Here is a 26,667-nt window from a genome sequence, read left to right as displayed (position 1 = left end):
CAATCACGTTTGTTTCGTTTGATTTTATGCTTTTCATATCGGACATTGTTACGCCTTACATAAAATTGCTGCAATCTCACAATAATTGTAACAAAAGGTGTGATTTTTAATTGCAACCTTGAGATTAGATTGTCCAAGAAACACACGTTAAGTTGCAAAAAATATGTATATTGAATAATAAAAAATGACATTTATCCTTTACTTTATTGATTACAATGATATTATATAAACTGTCACGATAGTATAATTATAAGATATAATATTATTGTTATCGAATAATTGGCCGAAGCGAATTTTGCAATAAGTTGCGCAAGAAATATGCGCGATTCGTATTAGAATTTCGAACGTACAATACAATTATTATTCATTTGTTAGTTTACACCTAAAAAAAATCATAATTGCAGAATAGTTATTTTTGTTTCCTGTTACCGATTTGTTTTGTCTATGACGTTCGTCTTTTGTTTTGTGTGCGCTTCTGTATTTTTTTTCTCCTGTCGCAAATGGCATTCTATGTTTTGTCTTCGCTTCCACATACTTTTGGTTTAAAAAAAAACATACATACATGCAAAGCTTAGCACGTTCCACAACAATCAACAAGAAACAAAGTGGTATTTTGTTTTGATATTCGGTTGCATTTTCTGTTAGCTAAAAATACATTTTTTTACCAGGTTCCTACTCATTGTCATTACCAGTATACGAAAAGTAATTCAATTGTGTTTCTACTAACAAGAAAAAAAAACTGTTTAGTTTTTGTGTGTTAATATTCTTTTGTTTCGAAAGTTATTTTTAAATGTGTAATTGAATTGATGTAATGACGTACTGATTTCGATGTGATTTATTATTGGCTTGACTGTGATTGATTTAAGATTGGCGTTTATGGAGATCTACTATGAGTAATTGGTGTCTAGTTTAATATTTCATATGAATTTAGAACGAAACTAATTACATTAGTACGATATTTTAAAGATAAAGTATTAATTTTATTGCCCTTTCTAATAAGCTTTTAATTTACTATTTAAAATTCATAAACAATTTAAGCTGCTTCCGATGATCTGTCTAAATGCTCAACCTGCCACAGGCCACTTAATTTAACGAGATCCCGTTTCCATAAACGTCCAATCTCGTGGTTTATTGTCCGGTTCCTCGAAATATTTCACATTAGCATACATTAGATGCATTTCTTTTCTTCCCCTTTTTTTAACCAAAACGAATGTGAAACCATTTCCATTTCTTGCATCCGCCCTGTCCCAAAAGGCCTGAGAATGTTAATTCATCGGAATTTATCATCCCCCCAAACACTAATCCCGTAACGTCCATAAATCAAATGCTGCAAGTCTCAAGCTATCCCAAAATTTTGATTTTAACTGAATATTGAGGCTGTCGCCAAAAATCCCGGTAGTTATTTATAAATACAACTTGGCTTCGCAGCCAATGGAAAGTAAAAAAAAATGTTAATATACCAGTAGAGTTTGTTTATTTTCGGTTCCTTCTTTATACGACTATTATAAAGATGTTACTTCGGGTGAAGTGGAAGCTCATAAATTAAGTGCCGTTTATGTATTGTATGCATGGGGGTGAGATACGGTATTTATTTACGATGTATTTATAACCGTACTAGTTTTTACCAAACATATTTCTGTGTTCTGGGAGAGATGAAAGTGTCTCACATCTGGTCGTGCGCTTCGTGAGTCGACGTTTGAACGACGCTGGAAGTGCAGCGAGAGGGTTAATTGAATCGGTCTTTCGAGGTGTGGAAGAAAAACTAGAAACGTTTCCCATGGAATATCATGGTGTCCGTACCACGAGTTCGTTTACTATTCCGCGCGGATCGTGGAATTTGTCTCTTCGTTGTAGCCGGAATACTAACAAATTTGAAGTTCATCATTCTGTGTACTTCGAGAAACCAAACAAAAAATGTCAACGACAGTGTTCCAATTCTGAGAAGCTACGAATGCTATGGGATTAAATTCAAATCATTGCCATTAGGTCGACGAGGTCACTTCACTTAAAATTTTGCGCTGGGATTTATTAAATCAAACAACTTGAGGAATTTAACTTTAATTCAATCATTTTTAATTATTTGATACACTCGTCAAAAGTTTTTTTAATTTTATATTATAGATATTTATATTATAGATATTTAGTTTAAGTTAAACTTTTAAAAGGTTGCGAAATGACAGCTGATATGTAGGGTCGCGCGGCAAAAAGGTTGAGATACGTTTACAAAACTACTATAGTTTGTAGTAACGCAAAATGTGTAACCTCTTGTTGGCAAATACATATATTCTATAGTTTACTTGACAATTACTGGGCATCCAATACCAGTAACTTAACTCAACACTGAGTATGTATCACTTGAAGTCTAGTCGCCTTTTATATACAAGTTCTGAGCAAGTATCCCTCAAAGAACCCTTACAAGTAAATAAAACAATCAACTTAATATTTACATTTCAAACTTCATCTGTAATGACATTCGCACACAATTGTATTTAAATATAGCAGACACTTTGCAGTAATGATTCGAACTCGAAGAGAGCCATTATCACCTTTGTTCCCAGCTATTCATCAATAGACCTCTTCCTTTCAATTGCTCGTGATTTATACATTCAAATCAGCGCCGCTCTCGGTCGTTTATTCTCGTACGAATAAATTATTCCGGGCGGAATTAAAGATAAAGTACTCCGCCGACGATGATGATAATGTGAGAGGGCAGGTAAATAACAACACCGCCGGTGTTTAATTACTTTTGACGGTTTCCCGGGAGGCGGAGGAATTCCCCACATATTAGCATAACTCAGAATCTTCCCACTCCATTGCTGTTCGAAGCTCAACCCTTGGAAATATAATATTTTAATAGCTCGAAATCCATTCCATTCTCTGGCGACTATTTACATAATCCACGTTTGATTCAAAAGGGGTTCGCGACGAATTGAAATTTATCCGAAAAATACATTGAAAAAGATACAGGGGTTAATGAAAAGTTCAAAGAGAAATCCTATATGTTTGTCTCAAACACTATTAAATAGCAACTCTATCTCTTACACAGAACAAGTAGTTGGGATTCATGGTATAATTATAGTTCTAAACAGGGTAGTTATACTATTGTAATAGTAAAAGTATTATAACTACAATTTCAGTAACATCAGAAATTAATTATAACTATACTAAAAATATTAATAGTATTTATATACAATAAGTAATTTATATTAAAGTATTTTATATCTTGATAATACGTTCATTTTAAATATTAGATTAGATGTAAAATTGTATGCCATTACTCAATATATATATACTGATAAATTTAAATCATTTATTGATAAGGAAAATTTCTTACTGTGCGAACTTTTTTTTTGTAAATGCAATATTTGCCTCAAAGTATTAAACCTTGTTTATATAAATATGATTAAGTTATAATAGATGAATAATTAAATAAAGCTGAAGGTTTGCTGCAGAAAATCTGATATAATTTAAATAATTATTGAAATCCGACCCGTATATTTTCACATCGATTATTATTGAATGATAATTACGTATAATTTTTTTTCATTATGTCACACGATAGATTCGTTTTATTCCAATCCCATATTAGAACGCAAAACTAGCTCCCACTTAAAATCAACCATAATTCCATGCTCATTCCAATACCTAGCCTTAATTACCGATCATTATGTACATTTTATTACCGCATTTCTTGCACATTTATTAATTGCCTACCATTTCTGTTTCCTTTTAACAATCCTGAGCTAAGAACTACACTATACTCAATTGCATCTGAATATTTTAGAATGTTGCAGTAGTCAAAATGTAAGGGCGTATGTGAATCTTATCCATTTTAGATAAGCCAGTATAATTTTCAATTTGAATTCCATTTTCTGGTCGCCTGTACTGACTTGCTACTTCAAGGAAAAGCAAACATCTTGACAGGATACATGCACTTTCCGTATGTTTGTGCTTTCCTCCATCTCCAGTATTTACCGAAAGTCTGCGAACTCTTTTTCACTTTTCTTTCATCCCTTAGCTCCGCAATAAAGATGTTACATTCAAAATAAAGTTTTTTTTCTCCTTCTTTTCATATTTTGTTGCCATCAATTTGCAATGCTCGGGAAGGAATCTCGCTTTTTATGTTGTTGTTTTTTTTCAGTCTGTCTGATTCCATTTCACTTCCAGTTTTTTTTAGTTCCAGGATTATAAATATTATTATTATTATTCCTGCAACAAACCAAACATTTGCGAACTCTCCTTGTGCAAATACACAGAAAACATACGCGAATATATTTACCGAACGGACGGTGGGGTGAAGGTAAAGAAGGAAGATGAGAAAAAAATAAACCGACGCTTTTCCAGCAAATGCATGTTTGCTTTTGGATTTCCTGGAAAAACAGGTTAATCAAATATTCGACTTTACATAAATTCCAAACGCGAATTTACTATTTATTGTCTACGATAGTCGGGATTTAACGGCAGATCATGAACAGATTGCATAACTGCACATAAATCAGAATACATAATTTTAACATTTAACTACAACTTTGCTACAAATAATGAACATACTAATTCTGCGTATACTTTGTTCATTTCGATTTAACATTTCCATACTTTCGTGAGTATCTCTTTATGGTTCTTCGAGTTCACGAAAAACTTATTAGAATTAAGTTGTTGATATTGAATATTTCAAAACTTTAAATACAATAGTTCTGAAATATTAATTGAAAGTTTCTAATTTACATATTTAATACAATTTTAGTACTATAACTTGTATTATAAAAAGGTGCTAAATTTATAAATTTATGTAGCAAATGTCCTTAGAATCTTACTTTGAAATTGCACATGGAAATACCAGAGACCTTCGCGGCTTTAACTTTAAAAGCTATAATTGTATTCATTCTTTAAAATTATTATCATGTGAAGATCTGCTATGCAAACTTATTACTCGTATACCTATAAACTTAAAAGATTCCAAGTTGCTGTTTATTACTGGGTTAGAGACGCAATTGTTCGTACAATAATAGAACGGTGTAACGGAAATGTTCAAAACTTATTGTTGCGAGTTCTCTATATAATATTATAAATAGAGCTTGTGTTCATTTCTTGGATGGGATAATAAGCGTTTGATCCGGTGTGCGTGGGCGGTTAATAATAAATAAGTGGCACAGGGAGGCGAGAGGAAGAAACTAGAGGAGCGAAATAAAAAAAAGAACGACAACAACGGACGGACAGACGTTATGGAAAAGGCCTTGGGGCGACCTCAAGTCACTTACGTAATCCGTACACAGTCACACATGCAGCAGCAGTAACACATGCGAATCTGGACATCTGTTGGAATGCGCAAAAAAAAGATGTGTCAAGTTAGAACTATAAAAAAAATAGATTGTTTTTGCAATATAAAATTAATTTAAAATAAATATATTGCGATATTTATGACTGCAAACCGTAAAAGCAATATTGTTTCACAATCAAATCTCTAGCTTAATTGAGTTCTTGAGTAATTTTGTTGTTAAATCAAATTAGTTCAGAAAATCTTGTAGTTTCTTTAGATTAAAGTATGTTCATAATTTACAGCTTTTTTGAGAGTCCAACGGATAATTAAATAATTCATATAAAACTTGGATCTATTTATTTTGTTTCACTTTGCAAAATTATGTAGCAGTTGGCAATATGATTGTTTTGACAATAACTCATATGAGTATAAATGACGTCCATAATTCAACGAAACATGTTGCTAAATCCAGCTGTTTAAGCTAATGTAATATGTTTTTCACATTTAAATTAATCGAACGGAAGTTGCCAAAGCTTACCTCATGAATCATTTAATTTTTAATAAATCTAATGTACAAGACATTTCACATTTTTACCTAACATTTACAATATATACACAAAATATAAATAAAATCGATTAATTGTTGTATTATCAATATTGTTTAATTAACTTTTATGTTCAATTCAAGCATAAGTAAGCGGAGTAGTGTCAATTACTATAAATTCTTAGGTGAGTAAGTTAAGCAATGATATAATTTGTACTTAGTTTACATAATAAAGTTTACTAATTACAGATAAATATACAAGTAAAATGGACTGTAGTATTTTATTCTGAAATAGTGAATATCTTTATTCAGATAGTCTTAATAATAGTTAATTGATGAAAACTAAATTGAATAACCCTTAAAAATATCAAAAATAATGATGATTTCCCTTTTATTATCTCCATAAAGTTATGTTCATTATTAAATGTAAGTGTATGCGACGTTTGCCGCAATCATCTTAAGTCCCTTTTATATTTATTTCGAAGTTTGTCATCAATCAATTGCGACATCTGTTGTTCGTAATCTTATTATATCTATGACTGAGTCTTAGGGTCTGCCTCACTTGACTAATTTAACTACCGCCCTGAAAATATATAAAAAAAAAAGGTACAGACGTATTTGAGATATTCGAGGCCCGAGAACGTTGTCGAAGGCGGAGATGGCCATCTGTTGTTCTTCCTGAACTTTAATTGCATCTGGCGCCAAAACCAAACCGCACGTTCATCAAACTTGACGTGCAAACAAAAAAAAGGATGCACATTGAATGAAACGAATATCATACACATGGATGCATCTTTGACACGACTGGTGTTTTTTTTCTAACTGTCTTTAATTTGCACGATGAAAGTTCACCACTGTTTAAGAATATTTTATGAAAATAGTATGTGTCAAACAATACAAACCACTTTCTATTAACTTGTGGTATAATTAATTGCAAAACAAGCTGTTGTATTATTCACATATAACGGTACAATTGTTAAAAAGTTAGATTTTTTTGTTTCACATATATTGCGTTACAAACACAGATCGCTTCTATTGGCATCGCTATGGCCGAGTTGTATTTACTTTTATTTTATCGAATATCGTAACTAGATCGAATCGATGTCAGTGAATCTTTTGGCACGAAGCCAACTGAAGACGTTATTGTTATGGTCTGCTATTGTTTTTTTTGTTTTCGTCTTTTATTATTATTATTGCGACTCTGCAATTTCGCCGCACACAAAGAAAATCTGGAACACATTTTCCTGTCCCTCCATACGCTTTTCAATGCACTCCAGATAATGGAAAATGCATTAGAAAAATGCGAAACCCGACCGCGTGTCGTGATTGGAAACTCAAAAGATTTTTATTTTCTATTTAAGATTGTATGAAGATTGCGGCGTTCGTGTAGTCAGTTACTCCATTAGAGACATCAACACGAGTATAATTATATTGGCTGATACTGTTGCAAATGATAAAAGGAAGAGTTAACCCAATTTAAAACTTCCACTAAATATAGAATAATGTTTCGAGATTAAACATTTTATGACTTTAAAATTTAATAGATGTATAGAAGTATTACGTTATTTCTGTTACGAAATTGGTTAAGTCTACAGCAAAACTTTACATTTCGTCAGATAATCAAAATGCAATACACTTCATAGAACTTATAGGTCAGAGTACAAAGGAAATCGCAGAGAGAAATAATCTGCTTCTAAAACATCATAATATTGATGGCTAAAATTCAAAACGGTTCCAGTGGTTAACAAAAACAAACAAATAGATCTGTCGCTTCCGGCATGTTACAATAAACGGCTCGTGAAAGTTTCAGCTTTGCGTAATCCACTTTTCTCTTCGTCTAATTATTTTCACTCCTATTTATTCTATGTTATTCATACAAATATCGTTTGTATTGTATCGCCTTTATGCATATTGGAAACCGCGTAGGAAGTCCATTTTATTGTCAATTTCTCCTGCCACTCCGATCCGATTGATTTTCTCGGTTACGTAACGGTGGCAGATTCCACCTCGCGGTAAAAGCGAAAGGAGGAAAATCGCGATTTGCATTCAATGCAGAACCCTCCAGGAAATTGGTTAATCGCTTGTACAAGGCGTTCCATTTAATTGCAAAGAACAATTAGATAACATTCTTTTGTAATTAATGCAATTAATACTGCACGTAATTCAGTGCACATCGCATCGAATCCCGCATTGTTTGTTGCGTAATGCCCGGTCATTAGGTTTCTCAAACGAAATCGTAATTTGGATTTACTGTTTTTTCCCGTTTTATCTATTCGATCTATTTTTATGAGTTTATCATATAACTTCCTGATAATTTCTTATATAAATAACTAATTCCTATACTTTCTCAAACTTACTCTATACGAAAATACTTAAGTAAAGGTGATTTTTAATGGTATACAACTTACGAAAGTAATTAAATTTATTCATATAACTACCCTTTATCAAGTAACTGAACTCTAGTAACTATAGTAGGATACATTTCTCTCAGTCCTAACATCTACTATTAGTTATCACGACATCCAATGATATTACAATTGAATTACAATTTTCTGCTATTCATATATAGCTAGTATACTAGAAGTCTTACCATATAAAGTTGTATATGGTGACATTTAAAACAAATTAAATTCATACGGAACAATATAAACAACTTCTTTTTTAGATACTTTAATTGGCATATTGTACTTCCAAACCGGACTAGTTTCAATCTACTTCCTCCATCTGCGAACTGGTTCACTCCATCCATACAACCAGTAATCCTATTCCTCTTTTTCGCTTCAGTACTTATTACTTTTATTGTTACATGACTCTTTTTTTGTATAGCCGCCCCCGCGTCCGAGGAAGAACGTCCTCGGTCCTGATTTATATTCATGTCTCGACTTGTTCGTGGCTCTCGAGTTTTATCTTCTTTTCCTCCATTGAAGCAAGAAGAAATCCGCATTCGAATCTTGTTTTCTCCTTCTCATCTCTCTCTTTTTCTCATCCATCCATTCCGGTTCCCTCTTCGCGTGTGTGTGAACCCTCCCAGACCACTTTGAGGTGGGTCATGATGATATTATTCGCATACACACATACGATTAATGTGCACATGCATTCGACATCTATTTATAGCCATTCCCATCCAGAAATACTTTTAGGTATTGTAACACGATAACACTCGTGTACATAAAAAACACAAGATATACCAATCTNACGTGGAGCGCACTTGCAGCGTTGTCGATTTTACCACGTTACAGTATAATGAAAAAAAAACTTACAGTTTTACATTCGCCGATCTTACATACACTTTTGCAATTTATTACCTATCCAGAAATACTTTTCTATATCAATTTAAACAAAAAAAATAGCAAAAATATTTGTTGATTTAACAAATGTTTAATACACGTTTATTAGATGTTTTATTATTTCTTATCTCATTTCCCAATACTTTTCATGCTAAGAAATATGAAGAAATGAATATTCTTAATTTTAGAATCAATTTTAGATATGAATTCAAAAAAACATTACTTCGTGACATTTTATTGAAAAAATATTCAATTAAATTTTATAAATTAATTTTGAAATGCTCTTAGTATCAATAAAAAAGGATATTTAGTATCAGTAAAAAACATGTTTTTAAATTATTTATCAAATTATTCTTATAGCTACTCTTTGGTACAAGGTGAATATAAAATTTAAATGATTTTTTTACTATCACATTGAATAAATAATTTTTTCTTGCAAATTCTATATAACAAACATATAATTATATAATTTTATTATTATGGAATTGAAAATTTTATTATCTGAAAAGTAAATCGTTACGGTTAATCTTGTTATATTATGTGGAAGTCATGAGCTTTATCACTGATACACTTCTAACCCATTTAACAGCATTTGCATACGTATATCTTATTTGCCGACAACATTCAAGAAGTATTTTATCATTGTGAGAAATGCAAATTACAATCCTCTCCCGTTCCGCATTTTCCATTTTTATTTCTGAACACCGCACTGTTTGCATAATCCGAATCGAATTTGCGGTTTCATTATTTTATTTCTCCCGTTCCTCAGAGCCCCTGTCGTGCTCGGGCCATTATAATCCTTCGATCTTGATAAAGAGTCCGGGCTCTCTGTAATAATTGCACGTATTCCGAATTAATCGAGCATTCCGTTCGCATTCGATTGTCGTCCTTTTACTCTCGCTGCAATTTCCAAGGGCTCCTAGCGTATTCAACTCTATATCTTCGCATGTGTGTAAATGTATGGATCTCTGTGTGTATGTGTCAGATTAACGATTAGAAGCGAACAAGTGTGTTTATGCAAAACGTAACAAGAAGTAGAATGGAATAAAAGGAAGCGTATGGAAAAAAAGGGTAAAAGGAGTAAAGAGAGGCTCGTTTGCAATGTGCCAGTTGGCATTGCCTTTGGAATTCCCATGCACTTCCCTCCGCTATTCTGCTCATCCAGCTTTTAATCTGTAATGCACATCGCGTTGTTCCGAATGTTGCATTTCACAGCTCGCAGTAATCCATTCAGGAGTTTAGCAAAAGGCGAACGCCGTAAGTTATTACACGCGAAATTGTATATGCACATAACGGAAACTGGGGATGAGCATGATCTTCATAATTGCGTCCATTTATCAAAGCGTAACAAGTTTTTGGATAATACCCAAACTGCATAACCAGAATCAGTTAGTTTTTAATGAATGCACTTGAACTGGAACGATGCATATAGTAGTTCATAGTTGTGACCCAGATAGTCTGGATGCAACAACCACAATGCCATAAACTCCTCTGATGTGATGTGACTTAATAACGAAGCGCATAGAACTGCCTACTACTGTGTACGTACGTAATACACAACTGAAACATTAATCGTAATTACTTCGTTCCGTTTCTATTTATAAACGCCATGAATGTTTAACAAGTGAATTACCTTTCACACATCACACAAAAAAATTGGAATCTAAAGTATTTTTAGATCAACGCAATTATTAAACAATCCACACAGAAATATTACTAGCTCTACAATATTCCAATTAATTTATTGATATTAAACACATAAACAATTAATATAGTTAAAACAACTTTAAATGTGCATTTATAGTTGAAACCAAATATAATTTTCATAATATATAATATTTTCAAGGTTTTATAAAACGTTTGCTCTAAAAATCTATTTTTTTTTTAAATTATTTATTTTATATTTTTCTCGTTTATTTATTTTGTTTTTTTTTCTTTCTTTTTCGTTTTTTGTTCTACTTTTCGCGGGGCATTGAACATAGTTATAGCAATAAAAAATGTCTCGTGGATTCGAGATCTTACGCAGGGTGAGGTCCAGGGAAAAGAGGAAGTTCCATAGGATATTTAAAATGTTTTCCGCTCTCGGTTTGCGGAAGTACAAAGGTAAAATAGTTGCATTAATTAATCATCGATGATTGTGGAAATTATTGTGTTTTCTTAGTTTGTTATTTATGTTTTTTTTATATAATTGTATGAGATTAATTGGCGCGTGAAGATGGAACGCCGGCTGCGAAGGCTAAGTGAGCGTGAATTTAATACAGCTCCTCTAGTTTTTGAGAAGATTAATTACCTTAAAACGAAAAAGAAATATGAAAACAAACAAAAAATATGTTTTCTAGCAATTATTTTGTAATCATAGAAATGCTTTCGGAGCGAAATCCAGTTTTAATTTGGAAGATTAATTGCTTCTGAATTAATAAATGCAGAGTATAGTTCATTTTTATTTAATTCAAATTTTTATTTATTATATATCCAATTTAGATCATATACTTTTAATGTTACAAAAGAAACAGTAACGAGTAACATATCTTAACACACAATTCAAAAGAACTTCGTGGGTGATAACTACAATATCTAACAAAAACAGTTACAATTTATCATTTGAAGTTCTTCCGGGATCTGTTTTTTTCTACTGTAATTTGGTTTTGCTGGAGCTAATTTTGAGCAGGAAAGTGTGCATATTTTATGGGGCATTTACTTTATCGCTTTTCGCTCCAATCCGAAAATGAAACAGAAATCTGCATCCTTACATTATTTTATGACCCTCTATAAATACTGTCCAGAAGATGACAGATTCCTCTGAACCAATCCCGCAAAATACTTTTAATATTGTGCACATACAATTATTTCTATATAAATGTAATACTAAACTCAAAGTTACATTTTATTATTTAAATAAAATTTTAACTTTATATACATGAATGTTTCATACCAAATAAATAATAATTTTAATTCAGATAATTGTTAATATTCCTATAGAAAAAGGATTTGATATGAATAAATTAGAGTTAGTTAGAAAAATAAATATAAAGGAATGAGATTTAGTGTGGAATTCCATGGTGATGCGAGACGTTGTTTTCTTTTAATTAGAAGAATGCTACTGGATTTTTATTTTTTTAAATAGAATCCTTTATGGACTGTGAACGGTTTTGTTGTTTTCGAAAACGCAGGGAAACAAATGTTTTCTTTTCTGGCTCCCGGGGTGAGTGGGATGTAGAGCACTTAATGTCTTTCAGATTTTGCTCTCCTAACTAATCCGTAGCCAGAGGCTAGGAAAATAATGTAAACTATTTTTAAAGGCGAGGTTTAAACTGATCCTACATGGGAATGCAATCAATTAATTTGTTACACAAGGAATTTCATTATATTCTTTTACGCTTCACGTATTTTGGTAAAATAATTGTATGACTATTAGTCAACAACAATATTGATTACAATTATATACATACAAATATTATTTAATGAAAGTTGATTGATTTTTGCAACTTTAAAAAAAATCTGTTAGAATTGAGCAACCAGTTAAATATCTGGCAAAACAAAGCAACAAAAAAAAGTGGGATGGTCATGGACATCCTCTGCATTCAACATTTATGAATGGAAAGTTTTCAAACAATAGAGTACAGTGCATATCCAACGTTGTTATCAATGAAATTGTTATCATTGAATGGACACTACTGTTTTTCGCCCGGTCTCTGTTCTTCTCGCAGTTTGTTATTATTGTCATCCCTGTTCCTTTCTCCATCCTCGTCCAACCAATTGAGCATTACATTTATTCCGGAAGTCGGAGGGGGACCGGATGCTTGCCACAGATTTCTGTCTGTCGTGTGTGTGCCGTTGTCTCCTTCTTCCTCGCACTCGCATTGTTATTCGTCTCCCGCGTCGGCATAGTGGCTTCTTGTTTTATTGTCGGTCGACCGACGGCGCGTGCGATGAGCCTCGAATTCCTAATGCCTTTTCATCTGTTATCGCCGCCCCCTTCGATCCCCCAAAAAAAATGTGTAATCAACGTTTCTGAAATGCAGTAAATCCGCTGATCATGGACGACCCGGAGATCCAGGAGACGGTCGAGTCGATCCTTGGGAAAGGCGCCAAAGTGGTGGATTGCGAGAAGAAGTCTTCGATCAAAGAGGAGGAAATTCTGTTCATAAACGGTACACAAGTAAAGCTGGAGGGCAGCGAGGGTCTTGCTATAAAACAGGCGTTAATGACCGGCCAGGTTCCTCCATGCGACCTTCTCAACGCCATTCTTATTAAGAACGGAATCCTGAAAGCACCAGTGAAACTTGAGACCTCTTTGAACGTCAAATCTACCACGGTTTCCACTGAAGAGGTGACTGTGTCGAAGAAGGGCAAGATAGTCGACGAGAGAAGCCGCGAGATCAATGAGCAAAACTTCTACACGACCTCGATGAGCGAGATCTATGAGCCGGTAAAGATCATGCCCACGTCGGAGCTGCTGAATTCGCAGAAGTACGACTACAACAACGGCTACGACGGCAGCTACTCGAGCGCATCCAGTTTCGACTCGCAATCCGACGCGCCGAACGGTTACAAGCAAAAGAACTCACTCAGCAAGGACTCTGGACATCTCTCGAACTCCTCAACGAACAAAGTCGACTTCACACCTAGCTCTATTGACTCGCTCAGCTCGCTGGACGAGACGGACCTTTCCGAGCATTTCCGCAAATGCAACGTAAACGGGTTCAAAAAAATGACGGTAATTGCAATGGCCTAAATATTAAATTTATCTTTGTATTAAAACATCTCTATTCCGATTGAAAAATATATTAATATATTCTTATTTATAATTGTTTAGCCTACAATTTTCGGCACTGTTGCATCGGATCTAACGCCTAAGGATTGCTCGAACAGAAGAAGCCTACCGCAGACGCCGCAAAGTAAATTTTACAATGGCGAGGAGAACATCTCGGAATCGGCCATACACCAAGAGAATGTAATGAAAACATCATTAATCCCGCATTATTATGTTTATTTATTTTCGTTTGTTTTTCTTAGGCTCTTGTTTATAGGGATGGAAATTTGGTTTCGGGTCCACTCGAGGCTCTCATTCAGAATTTGGTACCAACAGATACCTACTACCCGAACAGAACTTACATTTTTGCGTTTCTGCTGTCTTCGAGACTCTACATCAAACCGCATGACCTCTTGGACAGGGTTAGGAAGTTGTGTGAGGCTCAACAGGCTTTAGGCAAACTTCCGCCTCATCATCATTCCGAATCCTCTGCCAGGTTCGCCGAACACATGGTACAACTTTTGGGCGAATGGACGGAAATCTTTCCATACGATTTTAGGTAAGAATTTATAATTTCTATAATAAACTAATATGCTCAAGAACGAAATCGCCCATATCTTTACATATATGCAATCAATTAATATAACGTTAAAATAAACTTATAAATCATTCTATATCACTATTTTTCAGTATATTTCAAGTAATTTTTAAAGCTTCTACTATAATTTTACAAATATGATTAAAAAAAAGTATTTCCTTCTAATAATTTTAAAACTCGGAAGTAGAGAGACGTTTGATGATTAAAACATTATATAGTTCTATAATGAATATTAATATTTTAGTGCACGAGCCAGACAAAAGAAAAAAACATTAATTAAAAACTCATTTATTTGAATACAGGCAACTCGTTTAAAAAATATTGTAGTTTGGAAAACATAATATGATGTTGTTATTGTTATTTTTAGTTTAAAACAAAGATAAAATATATAAACTGTTTAAACTATATACATTAATTAATAAAATTTATAATTTTTGTTGACACAACAGGTTAATGACCGAAGTCTTTCTGTCCAATTTATATAATTCTAATTCAAAGATATTGAGATATGTTTTATATTTGTTGACTTTTCTGTTCATATTATTATTGGAATTATTATATGGAAATATTATAAATGATGTCTGCATTAATATTTAGAACATTATAATTTAATTAATAAACCTTAATTTACAGGGATGAACGTGTGATGCAACATGTGCAAACTATAACACAACAATGCATCGATCTGAATATTGGCGTGAGAATGAACGTGTCCTCATCTCTGCACAATCTGCTGCAAAGGTTGACAGCATTGGAGGAGTACGAGAAATGCGAACAAAGCATCGTGATGGATGAAAACTTCACCGATATTTCTGAAGTATGCCCGAGTCCTGCCTGTTTGGCCCAGCAGCTAACACATGTCGAACTGGAGAGGCTTTCGTTTATTGGACCCGAGGAATTCGTGCAGGCTTTTGCCAAAGATAATCTGCACCTGGAGACCTCCTTCATAGACATGAAGAAGACCCATAACCTGGAGCAGTACGTGCAATGGTTCAACAGACTTAGCTACCTCGTTGCAACCCAAGTTTGTAAAGTACGTAAACTGATATCCGGATGAATTTGAGTTTCAAATTGTAATCTCTTGTATTTGTTTATAGTATCCCAAAAAGAAGCAGAGAGTGCGCGTCGTCGAGTATTGGATCGAGGTTGGCAAAGAGTGCTTCAACATCGGCAACTTCAATAGTTTGATGGCAATTATTGCCGGTCTCAATTTGTCTCCCATTTCAAGGCTTAAAAAGACTGTAATGCATTTTTTATTTCCTAATAAGCAAACATTTTTAATTAATTTCGTTTCTTTTATGTGTTTGTAGTGGCTAAAAATTCAGTCCGGAAAATTCGCGATGCTTGAACATCAAATGGATCCGACGAGTAATTTTATCAATTACAGGAGCACTTTGAAAGCGGCCATGTGGCGGAGCGCCGGCGCCAAATCGGAGAAAGTACAGGACCAGAGGCAACGAATCGTCATCCCGTTCTTCAGTCTTTTGGTTAAAGACATTTACTTTTTAAACCAAGGCTGCTCCAACAAGTACGTTGCACCGAAAACAACTTCGTCAACCAGACTAAATATTATCTTTTGCACAGATTACCCAACGGGCACATAAACTTCGAGAAGTTTTGGCAGCTGGCCAAGCAGGTGACCGAGTTCATGGCCTGGAAGCAGGAGACGTGCCCTTTTGAAAAAGATGCCAGAATAATCGCCCTTCTGAAAAACGGACCCATCTTGAACGAAAACTCACTAGCCATGGCGAGTTTCGAATGCGAACCTCCTGACAATAATCAGGAAAGAGAGCGTTGCAAGAGCTTGAAAGCAGAGGGCACGTCTTAAGAAGCATTCTCATTGCGAAATGAGAATCCTCTTATTATAATTTAAGTGTACAAATCAAGGAAAGTTTAATTATTCTTTTATTCTTTCGTCTAATTTATTTATTTTTTTTTATCGATGCACTTTCTGAAAGTGCGACGCAGAATATTTGTTGATATTTAATTATTATTTTTTATATGAATATATATGAAATATATCTGGGGCGGCCGTGCGCGATATTCAAAAACCGGAGCAATTTTGAAAATGCGCCGCTCGGAACGTTGCTGAAATATTATGAAATATTTTCTAATATATTAATTTTCGTGGAATTTTATTGTTTTGTGATCGCGACATCGTACAAGTTTGTTTTAGAATGATGAGAGTATTTTTGTATTATGTAAACCGGTTATTATTTTCGTCCAAATTACTATTTGTCAGCGACGAATGAGAAATGCACGGAAAGTAGTTTCATTACTGACTGAATAATATAATTGCAACGCTGAATAAGTTTCATTATTCAATGCTATAAATTTACCGAATTATTTGGGTTGTTGTTTTCAAAAACGTGAAAATAAACCGGTACTGAAATTTTAAAAATAGAAACCGGTTAGTTGTGAAACTGTTTTCCCCGATGTTTTTCTACATATTTTGAAACTGTACCTTTTGTTTATTATGCTGGGCGCTTCATCTCTATTGCATAAAACTGCTGTTGGCGCGCCCCGCATAATACATTTACATTATAAGTTGATTATGTTTTGCCAATTTATATAACGCGAGCTGTGTTTGTTACAAATTTTATTTTTATTTTAATTTATTATTATCTTTTGATGAAATTTCCGTAATTTCCGAAGTCTTTTGATTTGCGGGCATCCACCTCAACTTGATTTCCTGAAGTACATGGGAAACCGAAGTAATACTCAAGTTGGAACCCAAAATAATAATGATGAATAGCAGCGGTCTGTCTGTTCGACTGATGACAGAGGAATGGAAACATTTTATATAGTTTTGTACAATTTTTGGAGAAAATCTTTTTTATATAATATACCTTGAATTTACAATTTCGATGCGAGTACTTAAAATGGGGATGCGTAGGTGTAAGCAAAAACAAAACCGTATTTTGACCAAATATGATGTAATTGATAACTGCAGTATTCAGTAGTGTTTGCGGAAGTAAAAATAAGATACTCTGATTTTCGCACGTAATTTCGGCTTCAAAGTACACTCGTTTTTATACTTTTTTTCCATGTTTATTTTTCTTGTATTATAGTTAGATATTAAGCGCAGCAATTGGGCAGACATTGTGATTTGTTGTTCTTTTCGTGGCCGGTCTCAGCTCCAGGCTGGACCTTCCAATTTAGCATGTTTTTTAAGAGAATCAAGAAGCTTTCGCCACATACACGTACGTTATATATTATTCTTCAAAAGACTTAATTTAATCAGTATTCTAGTCATTAGCTTGGTAAGGTAAAAAAAAACTACTAATTATTAATTATTATATGTTGTAATATTGTCCCTATTTATATATAAAAATAAATAAATAAATGAACCTTACAACATTGTACTATATATATATACATAAAAGAAAAAAGTATATATTATACATCATTTATAATAATGTAATATGTTTAATGTAAGAAAATATGCAAATAAAAGAGTATTAATGGAATAAAATGTATGTTCCCTTTTTTAATATTCTTTTAACTAAATCAAATTTCGACATCTGCAACTAATTATTCCAAGTGATACTTTCTTAACTTCTACATAAAATTGCAAAATTATTAATTTTTTTCGATCATATTTCGCGTTAGAAATAGAGGAAAAGTAAGGAAATTGACGATAAATAAATTCATTCATTAACAATACATATACATGAAGACTATATGGATAGCTAGGATAATATATATAATTCACATTATACGATCATAAATGCATTAAATCAGGTACGACAAAACAGATTTTATTTAAAATATATTATATATAACATTCAAGTAAAAATCACAATTAACTTAATTATAATATATCAATATAGCTTTCCTTCCATTATATTTTTCTGCATTTCAATAACATCATCATGAAACTTTAACAAACTGTTTACTTGTTTATTAAATTCTATTTCATTATTTTTAATCTCTTCCTCAATCATCTCACATTGCAGCACATACTTTTCCAATTTTTTAGAATACATTTGTTTCTCCTCTTGGATTCTCTCATTCTCCCCTTTGCTGCCTTCCAATTTCGTGGAACAAGCAACATATGTTTGCATCTGCTTCCTATAGTTTTTAATATACATATCTTTAACATCATTCATAACACTAATTTTATCAACAATCTGCATCTCAGTCATCTCCAACTTTGTCTTCAAATCTGCATTAATCTCAACTTTCTTCTGCAGCTCTTTCCTACTTGTACTGATATGTTTGAAATCTTGCACAAACGTTGAGAATGTTGTAGCTATATCACTAACGCTTTGCAAATAGGAATAATGTTTTTGTTTCAAACTTATTACATTATCTAATGAAGCACATTCCACCTTGATTTCCTCATATTCATTTTTTATTTTACACAAGTTTGCTTGCACTTCATTCAGTTCTGTTTCATTTGTTTGATATATTTTAATACTCTCCTTTAACTTTTCAACTCTATCAGTTTTTGTGGCTATAGCTTCTTTAACAACTTTAATATTATTTGAATTGGTCTTAAAATCTTCTGATGTTACTACTGATAAGTACTTGTTGTTCATTCTATCTATATTGCTTTTGCTTTGTCCTATAGCCTCTCTCGCCTTCATTTCTTCAATAGTATGATTGTGATTTTCAATCAACAATGCTTTCCGTTCCTGCTCAAGACTGACTTCAGTTTCAAGCAGATCACATGTTCTACTATTTATAGCTTTAAAATCATCTCCATTTTCATAACATGCACATACAAGGTGCATCAAGTACCTTATTACATGTGTTACCTTATTGGTCTTTGGTTTTACCAAAGATAAAATGGACAGTTTGAAATCTGTTGATGGTATTAACTCATTGATTTGCTTGATTAAATTAATGTTTGACATAGTAGGTGGTATAGACAGTTCTTCAGAATTTGCCGAACATACTTCCAATGCTTTCGTATGCACTTTCTTTAGGATAAACCTAAGAAATTCAGGTAATACAACAGTTGTTTCTTCCTTGGAATATTTGTATTCTGGACAAACCTCCTTAAATTTGTCCCAAATATCAGCCATTCTATAACAAAATCATATAAAAACAATTATTTTTCAAAATATTAGATAAACTTGCTTTTAAAGTTGTTTTTATTGGACAGAAACACAATAAATTGTGTTCAAACTGGCTCAAACCGGGACTTGCTTTAAATTGCTTGATATTTTTAATTTATCGCTAAACTCAAATTATAACGTTATTTCACAGTGTCACCAACATAAATATAACAGTAGTACCAAATATAAATCAATTTAATTTTAATTGAAATATTTTGGTGAAATAAGAAACGCGATTAAAATATAATAACTTCTATAATTGTTAGTTGGGTTAGGTTAGCCGTGTGTTTATATAGTCCCTGTATCACAAAAATCCGATACGAAAAACTTGGTTCGAACCTCAAAAACCAACAAAAAATTGTGGGATCCGTTAAACTCCGAAAGGGGTAGAAAAGGGCCAAACGATTTATATCAATAATAATATCAATATTATTGATATAAATCTCTTCAAAAATGTTCGTTGGTTATATGTTTATTTTAATTATTGATTATTGCCTGTATACATGTATAGTTGGTGGTATATACTAAATTAATATAAGCTAAAAGTAATTAATGCTTACTGGTGCAGAGTCGATGGAACCCCGAAACGAATTACCTGCCTAATTTTAAAGTACCAAAGCTGAGGCTGGCAAAATTGTATCAATTCGACACAGGCTAAATGGATTATGGGAGACGAAAGCCTCCAATAAGATTGCTTTCTGATGATGCACCTTAAATATTTAAATTATTGTACTGCTATTTCGTTACTTCATTTTGTAACAAAATAGCACTATGACATTATTAATAAAGATAATACTTTTATATGATAAGAAATATATTTTAATTAATTTAATTTGATTATTCTACTTGTACTATTTATTTGAATAGAAATACGAGTATCTTAGCCTAATTTACAGAATAATCAGCAAAAATGTTAATATATAAAAATCTTCTCGGGAGTATTATCAATATATTATATACTGAACAATCTTTACCACCTAATGTAAATGATTTACATATCTAATATATTTGTATACATATTTTTGTGGAAGCAAAGAAAAAGCTATAGTATTGTAATACGACTAAAAACAATAATTGAAATAGAATGAATACGCGCAATTTGATCAATCAAAATCATATCAATGATAAACATCAAGTACCTATTATTTTAGATCAGGGGTGCTCAAACAGTCGATCATGACGGGTTTTTAAGTATAAAAAGTACATTTAATTCATGCTTGCTTGCGTAATTATTTAATCGCTTGCTGCTTAATACTTTTATGGTAGATCGCCGATGGTTTAAGTCTTAGCGCCCCTGCTTGAGATGTATATTAAAATAATTATGTAAAAATTACACAAGTAATTTGTACTATAGTTATCTATAATACTATCATGTTGGCATGGAACTTTACACATTCTATGCACATGATAACTACTCATAGTATGCAGCTGTTTTATACTAAAAAGTAATTAAACGTAATAAATCGTTATACCTGAGAAAGTCGTTACATATTTCATTCTTTTTTTTAATAAAATGGATAAATTAAAAATCACAAATATTTTTTTAAAAGTCAACAATAGCTCTTTTATTTACTTTTTTGGTTGGTTTAGTCTATTTCAATTTATTTTGTTAATACAGCCATTAACATTCTTCTTAATCAGTGCATTTATGGAGAATTGTAAAAAAAACATAATAATGAATTATAAAAGAAATGCAGATCAGTTTACATTAAAGTACAAAATGAAATACGATAAGATGCCGAGGGCAACAATAGAGATAAATAAATCCTGTTGCCTCACGCCGTCCCTTCAATGTTTTACACATAATTAATTGAAAACTGTGTAAATAACCTTTGATGTTTCATTCCTTCACTAAATTCGTAACAATAATATATTAACTAAACGCAATGCTTCCTCTTAAAAATCTTTTCAAATTCGATTTCAATGTCTATGTACAAAACCATTTAAAAAAAGCCCTGCTGCATGCCGTTGCTTTGTTCATACTAATCATATTTAATAATCTTTATTTAAAAAATTACTTGAAAGGAAACTTGCGTATAAACAACTTATCCAATAATAATTCCCACTCCAAGGCGAAACTGGCCCTTCGTGTGATTCATAAGACCGCTAAGGGCTAAAGTGAAAGGTAATGGATTCAATTTCTTCTCGAGCACAGCTCCCACCGTCCAATTTGAATCCACGTGACCTAAAACGATTCTCCACATGTAAAAAATAATGCTAGAAACAATGTTGAACTCAATTTACCTTTGAATAAGACATCACTCTTAGGTAAATCTACTTCGTAACCTATGGAAGCGACGGCCTCCTGCATCCTATGGTTGGCCTCTAATTCGACGCCGATTTGCAATTGTTTACTAGCCCTTTGATAATAACACAAATGGATGCCCGATACTCCTAAAGTGCCTGAACACTGGTAATTTTCTGTCGCGTATCTAAATCGCATACGTTAATTGATGAACACAAAGGACTGTGAATTGTGACATACTTAGCTGCTAAACTTAACAAGGCAATTTCGCCTCCTGGTATGGTAGGTCCTTTCTGGTAGGCCAACTCAGAACCTAAGGCCAATCTGGGTGTAACAGCTTGCAGGTAGTGCAATACCATTACACCAGTTCCAGCTACCACATCAGGATTGGCAACAGTCATGCTGGCAGTATAATTGGACCCTTTGAAATTCATTGTCAGTTGTCCTACAGTGAATTTACCATTTTGTACCTATTAGATAAGATTCATTTGGAAATAATTTGCATTGAAATGTTATTATTTTTAGGTACCTGAGCTCCAAACTTTGCCTGTAGGCAAGGTTGCAATTGATGAATGATGGTGGCATTTAAGTTGCCTGTAGGATCAACATCTCCAAGCATAATTGGATAGGCTTCACTTGGGGAGATCTTCTTGGTTCCTACATAGGTAGCACCAAACCTGTATCCGCTTGGTGTGACTGAGCTCATGTTTATTGTGTGTGAAATCTGGAAGTGGTTGCTGAGTCCCCTTGTGAGCATGATCCTTGCTCCATCGAAGCATGTTGGGAATATGTCTAAGCACAAAGAGAGGTTTATTGTTTACATGACACACTTCCATAGGTTATGTTATATAATAGTTGGATTTTTCTATTCACGGGGAGGTAGAGGATAGTTACTTTTGCATTTGCTGTGGATGTCTTCAAGTGGGCCGGGGTTCTCAATCTCGTTTGGGGAGCTGACGTCGGCTACACCGGCGGCGGTCGGCGAGGCTGGCGGCGGCGGGGGTGCCATGTTTGGTGCCCCGGAACTTGCGTGTACGTTACCCATCTTATCACGAATTACTCACAAAATAGTCCACACCAATTCTATCTATTAGTTTTACTCAAAAATCGTCCCAACCAAACGCACATGGACCACACAATTGTACCACTTTTAGATCGATAACTAATGGTAAAGAAGAAAATTGCACATTTCGTACAAATTTATTACAAAACGTTTTTGACAGCTTTGGCAGTTGACTACTTGATCGGTGTACTCTCACCAATACATTTCTAACTGTACACCATAGATGGCTGCATAGTTGCAATATTCATGGTGTTGATTATTTTAAGATTTGTTTTAAAAGATACCCAGGCATACTTTGCACATGACTATACAAGCGTGTCATTCATTAATGCAGGGTTTCCCAAACTTTTTCTACAACGGAACACTTTGTAAATTCTGAAATTTTCACGCAACACCTTGTTTATTTTGTGGGGTAGATAATAACACATAATCAATAAAAATTTAAAAAAAAATCATTATTAATTTAGTAACTATTTCATTACTGTTTTTCACAGAAAACCTATTAACACCAGTGTTCCGCGGAATATAGTTTGGGAAATTGCATTAATGTATGTAAGAATAATTTCCAGGATCATCAGATTTCGTTAGAGAAAAGATTTGTATGATTTTTTTAGATCCTATAATTTGTGTATTGATTATTTTTTAGAGATTACCATTTTCAAGTTTTTTTCCGATAAATTCAAAATGTACCTTTCTAACGATACTATGAAATTTATTTAAATTAGGGGAACATTGTAAAAAAATAAAATAAAAAAAGATATATAAATATGTAACAAAATATAATTCAAAAATAAAGTAAAAATCCCAAAAGTATTTCATTTATTATTATTTACAGATTTATATTGATTCATTTCATCCAATGGAAGGAAGAGCGAAGTCTTCTTGTTTACATAAATTATTTGTTTAAAAAATAGCATTTTAGAAAGGTAAGACAATCAATGGAAAAATCGCTTAGAGATAATACCCTTACGCTTTGAATTGAAGTGGGACGTATAGTCATCAAAGAATCCAACAAATTTTGCAGATTTTTTGTTATGTTTCCTGTACTTTCGTATATTTGTAATTCTTTTTGTAGATCTTTTGTTTCTATTTTTTTAGTTTTTAGTGCTGCATTTATAGCGTCAGCCAGTCTATCATGTATATCAAGATGCTGCTCATTTTCTTCTCCAAAGGAATCATCGCTTTGCACTTCTATTTTAACCATATCATCGCATTCAACCTCGTGTTCGAATAATCGATTAAATAATTCGCTAGCATAGTGAATAATTGCAGACTTTGACGATGAAGGCAAATCGTATGTAGCAGTTGATTGTAAATCGAGTGTTTGAAGGAATTTTGCCAAAGACACAAGATCTTGATTCCTTCGTTCTTTAACGTGATACAATAAAACCTCCAATAACTCATATGAAATATTATCATCATTTTCACGCAGTGAATCAAATAAAAACTTCAAAATTGCATCGGCGGTAACTAGATTTGCATCATGCCTACTCAACGCTTCAACAGCCAATTTAATTGGCTTAAGTGCATTGCAAATATTCCATAATATTGGAATATTATCATCATTCAGTAAATGTAGGGAACTCAAATCTCTCAATGCATTTCGAACTGAATCAACTATTTTTAGAAATCTTTCAGTCATTGTCACAATGCTTTTCCATCTGGTCTTGCAATCTAGAATCAAACTCATTTCTAGCCCATGCATTTCTTTGACATGGTTTTGTAATATTGAGTTTCTGTTTGGTGCAATTTTAAAAAACTTTACAATTCTTCGTACCATTTGTAATGCAGGTTTAATATCATCTACTGTACGTTTGTGGGATACCGCATTATCTGGTTCTTCATTGTCTGTTTCATCGTCAGATTCAAAAAAGTCATCTTCAGTTGAGCTATATTCATTTTCAGTTATATCATTTTGATTAATACTATATTTTTTATTTTTGTTATAAATTATATCTGCTACAGCTAAATGTATGCCATGGTTGTAACATATTTGGTGGATATATTGAGACAATCCTCCAAATTTTAGCATAACGGCAGCTCCATCGGTAGTTGAAGCGACTACATCTGATAAATGTATGCCAAATTCAGATAGCTTTGAATTAACCAGATCAATTATTTTAATTGCTGTACTACTCTCTACCATTCTTAGTACTCCCAAATTAATATATTGTTTATTAAAATGAATGTTTATATTCAAGTATCGTCGGTTTCTTGAACTTTTCCACTCATTTAACGTGAGGCTGAATTTTCCACATTTTTCTTTATGAGATTTAATTTTTCCTACTATTTCACATTTTGCAAACTCATGAAACTCATAAATTAATTTCTTTATATCATTTTTATCATTTGGTAAAATACATTGCCTATCACTTAGTGCTTGACGAATAAATTCGCTTTTGGAAATTCCATTGATTGAAAATCCATCAACGGACGCAAGTCTTGCCACTATTTCAGACAGAGAATGTCTTTGTGTCATAACAAATGATATTAGAGGTTGTTTAGTGATTGTTGTGGGAACTTTTCTTGTGTTGCTTGAACCAGCGACTTGGTTGTCATTTACATTTCGTTTCAATACATTGATTTTATGAACATGATGCAAATGCCTTATCAGACCACTGGTCGATGATCCCTTACAACTTAATAATTTATTTTCACATATTAAACATCTCGCTTTTTCGCCTCCTTTTTCTTTTGTATAATATGTCCACACAGTATCTGCCATCGCTATTTACTTATTAAATATAATCTCTACAACAAAAAAAGTAAATCATTATCATTACTAAGATATAAAATATATTATGTAAACACTAAGTAATTTGATGCAACCACATAAAATAGTTGTGACTGCAGTTTACATTAACATAATAATTGTCACACTGAACATAAGTAAAGATATGGACAAGATCACTTTAACCACAGGGCTATAGCCTCTTCTTATCATGAGGGGCGCATTATTCTTAGTAACCCGATGTCTCTGGGTACATAGCATGATATATATACAAGGTATTTTTAATCTATGTGAAATATGATATGATAAAATTGGTATAACTATTTGTTCTATGGGTAGAGATGAATGGGAGGTAAACAATGTATAACTGGAAGTATACACAGCATGACTATAAACACATGTATATTTTTCATTGTTATGAGGAAGGAGAAGCATTCGCCATGCGCGAAAGATAACGAAAATGGAACGACCGTTCTTGCTACCTTGTATATTTATATTATGGGTACAGAGTATTGATGCATTAAGAGTATTGAGGGCTAAAGGGATAACATGCACTGAAAAGAAATGTGTGTTCCAACAGCAGTCACAAATATTGTATCATAAAGTGGTTACTGGTGGTTACATCGAACATTGTTCTTTTTATTGGTTTTTAATATGTATTAACGGCCAACAGTGACAATTTTGACAAAATTAAACCTAATAGTACAAACTTACCTTTGTGAATAGAAAACTGTGGTACACTAACAGATTTTTTGTCTTTTTATGACGTCGGGTTTATAACTGTATAGAACTGCGAATGCGGCGATGCTACCAGGCTGGTAACACGTGCACTTATACCCGGTCGGGAAATCCCGGGCGTGGATTCCCGGGAATATTTGAAATGAGCACTTTCCGTGCATTTGGAAAGTAACTTTTTTTACTCATTCAAAAGAGAATTAACGTTCTAACCATATTTGGTTTCCTTTTTTTACAGTTCTACCTTTCTTTACGATTTTGATGTTAGTATAAATCAAATATTAAGACATACTATAGAAATATTAGATAACCTTAAATAATTTATTTTAAAACTGGTAATATTCCACCATTTTTCTTAATATTCATGTCCAAGTATAGGTAGTCTTTT

The 26,667-nt window shown here is 32.9% G+C and overlaps 4 protein-coding genes across 5 annotated transcripts; 1 reads left to right on the top strand and 3 right to left on the bottom strand.

The window, feature by feature from the left end:
• Positions 1-5,932: 5,932 nt before the first annotated feature.
• Positions 5,933-17,753, top strand: LOC108556429 (ras-GEF domain-containing family member 1B-like). 2 transcript variants are annotated; one of them, XM_017912563.1, is made up of 8 exons: positions 5,933-5,986; positions 13,111-13,805; positions 13,905-14,042; positions 14,105-14,400; positions 15,073-15,472; positions 15,537-15,680; positions 15,750-15,967; positions 16,024-17,753. In XM_017912563.1, the coding sequence occupies exons 2-8, from the start codon at positions 13,125-13,127 to the stop codon at positions 16,265-16,267; spliced, it is 2,121 nt and encodes a 706-aa protein (XP_017768052.1). In that variant the 5' UTR covers positions 5,933-5,986; positions 13,111-13,124; the 3' UTR covers positions 16,268-17,753. The 2 variants fall into 2 exon arrangements, with proteins under 2 accessions (XP_017768052.1, XP_017768045.1); XM_017912556.1 differs by lacking the exon at positions 5,933-5,986 and adding an exon at positions 11,075-11,191.
• Positions 17,754-18,263: 510 nt separating this feature from the next.
• On the bottom strand, positions 18,264-19,648 carry LOC108556396 (intracellular protein transport protein USO1-like). The gene is made up of 2 exons (XM_017912508.1): positions 19,528-19,648; positions 18,264-19,473 (listed from the first exon to the last, which is right to left on the bottom strand). Exon 2 carries the CDS (start codon positions 19,470-19,472, stop codon positions 18,264-18,266), a length of 1,209 nt encoding a protein of 402 aa, XP_017767997.1. The 5' UTR covers position 19,473; positions 19,528-19,648.
• A 1,412-nt stretch (positions 19,649-21,060) lies between these two features.
• On the bottom strand, positions 21,061-22,975 carry LOC108556403 (mitochondrial import receptor subunit TOM40 homolog 1-like). The gene is made up of 5 exons (XM_017912520.1): positions 22,645-22,975; positions 22,280-22,542; positions 21,991-22,220; positions 21,750-21,937; positions 21,061-21,690 (listed from the first exon to the last, which is right to left on the bottom strand). The coding sequence occupies exons 1-5, from the start codon at positions 22,793-22,795 to the stop codon at positions 21,551-21,553; spliced, it is 972 nt and encodes a 323-aa protein (XP_017768009.1). The 5' UTR covers positions 22,796-22,975; the 3' UTR covers positions 21,061-21,550.
• A 698-nt stretch (positions 22,976-23,673) lies between these two features.
• On the bottom strand, positions 23,674-26,362 carry LOC108556411. Its single transcript, XM_017912532.1, has 2 exons — positions 26,259-26,362; positions 23,674-25,564 (listed from the first exon to the last, which is right to left on the bottom strand). Exon 2 carries the CDS (start codon positions 25,536-25,538, stop codon positions 23,709-23,711), a length of 1,830 nt encoding a protein of 609 aa, XP_017768021.1. The 5' UTR covers positions 25,539-25,564; positions 26,259-26,362; the 3' UTR covers positions 23,674-23,708.
• Positions 26,363-26,667: the final 305 nt, after the last annotated feature.

The sequence above is a fragment of the Nicrophorus vespilloides genome, unplaced genomic scaffold (genome assembly GCF_001412225.1).
Source record: "Nicrophorus vespilloides isolate i.1.1-1 unplaced genomic scaffold, Nicve_v1.0, whole genome shotgun sequence".
Classification (NCBI taxonomy): domain Eukaryota; kingdom Metazoa; phylum Arthropoda; class Insecta; order Coleoptera; family Silphidae; genus Nicrophorus; species Nicrophorus vespilloides.
This window is presented reverse-complemented; position numbering and strand designations above follow the sequence as displayed.

Coding starts and splice junctions, on each gene's coding strand:
- LOC108556396 (XM_017912508.1), bottom strand. CDS start 19,472: ATGGCTGATATTTGGGACAAATTTAAGGAGGTTTGTCCAGAATACAAA.
- LOC108556403 (XM_017912520.1), bottom strand. CDS start 22,795: ATGGGTAACGTACACGCAAGTTCCGGGGCACCAAACATGGCACCCCCG. Junction 22,543..22,644: donor CATCCACAGCAAATGCAAAA/GTAACTATCCTC, acceptor CTTTGTGCTTAG/ACATATTCCCAACATGCTTC. Junction 21,938..21,990: donor TTGTTAAGTTTAGCAGCTAA/GTATGTCACAAT, acceptor TATGCGATTTAG/ATACGCGACAGAAAATTACC.
- LOC108556429 (XM_017912556.1), top strand. CDS start 11,086: ATGTCTCGTGGATTCGAGATCTTACGCAGGGTGAGGTCCAGGGAAAAG. Junction 11,192..13,110: donor CGGTTTGCGGAAGTACAAAG/GTAAAATAGTTG, acceptor TCTGAAATGCAG/TAAATCCGCTGATCATGGAC. Junction 15,968..16,023: donor AACCAAGGCTGCTCCAACAA/GTACGTTGCACC, acceptor TCTTTTGCACAG/ATTACCCAACGGGCACATAA.
- LOC108556411 (XM_017912532.1), bottom strand. CDS start 25,538: ATGGCAGATACTGTGTGGACATATTATACAAAAGAAAAAGGAGGCGAA.